The following is a 3,376-nucleotide window of genomic DNA, read 5'->3' as shown; positions in this document are numbered from 1 at the left end:
CACGCGTCTAGAACACTTGGTGTTTCGCAGTGGCTTGGGGGTGCTTGTGGCTGGAACACTTGGTGTTTTGCGCCTGTTTGAGGATAGATTTGAACAGGATGCGTTTAGGATCTGTGGCCCCTGTGGTTTTGCTGGAACTTCCCTGCGCAAGGGGCTCCTTTTGAGCACTATCTGGCGGTTCAACTGTCTGCCCCCTTCCTGGCCCCCGTCAGCCTCTGCACACGCACACACGCGCTGACACAGCACGTACACGCGCTGACACACGCGCTGACGCGGCACGCACACGCGCTGACACGTGCACACGCCCCCACACCCAGCTGCCTTCCTCTGTCCTTGGCGCGTTGGTGACAAGCGTCCTCTGTCCAGGCTGACGGGGCCTCGGGGACAGCGGGGACACCGGCTCTCCCCTGGGACTCGACTCTGCTGTCGGCGATCTGCTGGCTGCGTTTGGCATAGATTCAGGGGAGGCCTGTGCAGCCATCCCTGTCGCTGACCCCCGGTTGTAGTGGAGATGCCCCTGCCAGACCCAGGAGGCTGAGGCTGGAGTCTGAGGGGAGCGCCTCCTCGGGCTGGGGGTACAGGTGGGGTGGGGACAGGCAGAGCACCCCTAGCGCGGCCCAGCAGAGGGTCCTGAGCGGGGTGCTGACAGGCAGAGCACCCCCAGCGCGGCCCAGCAGAGGGTCCTGAGCGGGGTGCTGACAGGCAGAGCACCCCTAGCGCGGCCCAGCAGAGGGTCCTGAGCGGGGTGGGGACAGAGCACCCCCAGCGCGGCCCAGCAGGGGGCCCTGAGCGGGGTGCTGACAGGCAGAGCACCCCCAGCGTGGCTCAGCAGGGGGGCTGAGCGGGGTGGGGACAGGCAGAGCACCCCCAGCGCGGCCCAGCAGAGGCGCCTGAGGCCTTCCTGGGCACTGGGCCCTGTGCCTGGGGAAGGCACCCAGAGACTGTGAGAGCCTGTGTCTGCAGGTGGTTACAGAGGAGCCCACGGGCACACGGATGTGCTCAGAGGCGAGTAATGAGAAGACCGGGTTCTGCTGAGCACGGTGGGGACCTCCCAAAGGAGGGGTGCTGGCCCGAGTCTTAGGGTGATAAGAACAACACTGGTGTCCCAGGCAAGGGGCCGAGGCCGCACTTTGCTGGACTGTGGTTGGGGGTGATGATGCCCAGAGTGGGCAGGCCGCAGGCGGAGTCCCACCCCTTCTGGGTTCTCAGTGATCAGTTGTGCACGGACAGCCTGGCCTAGCGGTATCTCAGGCCCGGTAGTCTTTGCAGGAAAGGGCCACAGCCTGTGCTCCATGTGGTCAGAGCTGCCGAGCACAGCACCCTGAGACCCAGCGGGGGAGGAGCTGGAAGCTGGCCCAGGCCACCCGCCAAGCAGGGTGCAAGAGGTGGGCAGGAACGGAGTTGGAGGGAGCAGGGTTGCCCGGAAGGAAGTGGATGGGGGTGCTGATCAGGCTGAGGGCTGTAGGGGGTCAGCCTGGGGCTGGGGGTACCTCAGGCTTATTCCGAAGGCAGCAAGAATGGACTTCGAGTTCTAGAGCATGGAGTGGCTGGGTTAGATTCCTGTTAGGACCCTGCAGGGGCTGGGGACCTGGAATGTTCCCGGTTTAACTGGGGGCTCGAGGGCCTGTGGGGTGGGCCACTCCCACCCCAGCTTCCATGGCCTTGAGCCAGGAGCTGCTCTGTGCTGGCTTCTCGGCTGCTGCAGCTAGAGGGCCTGGTCACACGAGGTGCCACAAGCCCCGCGCTGGCCCCGGGGGAGGAGGGGCAGGGTCCCTGAGGGGTGGTATAGACTGTGTGAGCCTTGAAGCTGTCCCACAACGCAGGCAGGCACGGCCGGTGGCACTGTGACCACGTTTGCCGGCCCGCTGCCTCCTGACCACAGGCCACGTGCAGTGGGGTGTCATGGGGGCAGGAAGTCAGGGCGGGGCCTGAGATGCTGCTGACCGACACCTGTTCTCGAGCATTGTTCTAGGAGCCCTGGTGGCGCAGCGGTGAAGCACTCAGCTGCAAACCAAAAGTTCGGCAGTTCAGACCCACCAGAGGCTCCATGGGAGAAAGACTTGGCAGTCTGCTTCCATAAAGGTCACAGCCTTGGGAACCCTATGGGGCAGTTCTTCTCTGTCCTGTAGGGTCATTGTGAGTTGGAACCAACTCACCAGCACACAGCCAAACAAAGCGTTGTTTTACATTTCACAGAAAGTTACATTTCTGTTGTAAGAACAGAAAACGGGAGTGTCAGGAGCTCCACGTCAATGGTGCTGTGCAGGTGTCTGACTGCGCTCTCTGTCCCCCAGGTAAAGGCCGGCGCGGGCAGCCCCAGTGGTCACCGCCGACGGGCACGGAGTCCGGCAAGCTGCGCCTCTACAACAGCCTCACCCGGAACAAGGTAAGCCGAGACCCGACAGCCCGAGGCGCTTCCGCGTGCCCGGCTTCCTGAGCCACGCACGGACGCGCTGGGCTGACCTGAGCCAAGCCAGGAGTTGGTGTGCTCTGTTGTCCCCGACGTCACAGGTCCAAGCCGAGCAGGATGAGCGGACAGCAGGCCTGCGGGCATGTTGTTGGGTGTGGGCTTGAGAAGACGGCAGGGCTGGTGCCCGACAGAGTGGGGCGGCCTGGGGCCATCTGCTCAGGACCCCACTGTGGCTCATGGGATCTTTACTCAGTGAGCACACTTAGTCACCCAGTGACGGGGCGGGCGGCTTGCTGTCTCCTTCCGGAAGCACCTCCGGAAGAGCGTGGCTGCAGGGCAGCCACTGTCCTGGGAGCCCAGCCAGTTGGTGGCTCCTCGGGGCCCTGGCCGACTGCCCTAACCCTCGCTCTCTTGGAAAAGAAAACAGTGTCCTGGCCTCCCGCCGCTGGGGGGCAGGGAGTAAATACAGCAGTCTGGGGGAGTGCTCAGGGCCCGGCAACATTGTTGCGGGTCAGGGGGCATGTCAGCAAGCAGAGCAGCACTTTGTTTCCTTCCCACCACCTGCTGTGGCTGAGCAGAGTCCCAGGGAGGAGGAGGCCTGGGCCCTGAGGGTGTCCTCAGCCCGTGGAGGCTGCCCGCAAGTCTGATGTGGCTCCCGCTGAGAAGCTGGCTGTTTTTTCCAGTACAAGAAAGGGGTCCTTGTTGAACTTGGTCTGGGCAGCCCAGCCCCACAGCGTGTTTGGTGACCCCCTGCGGTGTTTGTTGCGTTCCTTCTGATCAGCATTCCTCCGTTTCTAACAAAGGACGTGTTTATACCTCAAAACGGGAAAAAGGTGACGTGGTACTGCTGTGGGCCAACTGTGTACGACGCTTCTCACATGGGCCACGCCAGGTAGGGGCCACGCGCGATGGCTGTGGCTTTGGGGCGGGACTGTGTAGCCGGAAGCCTGAGGCAGAGCTGGGAGG

At 63.4% G+C, this 3,376-nt stretch overlaps 1 protein-coding gene across 2 annotated transcripts in view; it reads left to right on the top strand.

The window, feature by feature from the left end:
- CARS1 (cysteinyl-tRNA synthetase 1) overlaps positions 1–3,376 on the top strand; it is a 44,741-nt gene that overhangs the window by 6,788 nt on the left and 34,577 nt on the right. Inside the window, exons 2-3 of one of the 2 annotated variants that reach the window (XM_023724394.1) lie at positions 2,295–2,386; positions 3,214–3,302. In XM_023724394.1, the coding sequence (XP_023580162.1) occupies positions 3,289–3,302 (14 nt within the window). In that variant the 5' untranslated portion in view covers positions 2,295–2,386; positions 3,214–3,288. The remainder of the gene's footprint in view (positions 1–2,294; positions 2,387–3,213; positions 3,303–3,376) is intronic. The other variant, XM_023724393.1, reaches the window with a different exon arrangement.

This window comes from Trichechus manatus, unplaced genomic scaffold (assembly GCF_000243295.1).
Source record: "Trichechus manatus latirostris isolate Lorelei unplaced genomic scaffold, TriManLat1.0 scaffold00244, whole genome shotgun sequence".
In the NCBI taxonomy this organism is placed as follows: domain Eukaryota; kingdom Metazoa; phylum Chordata; class Mammalia; order Sirenia; family Trichechidae; genus Trichechus; species Trichechus manatus.
This window is presented reverse-complemented; position numbering and strand designations above follow the sequence as displayed.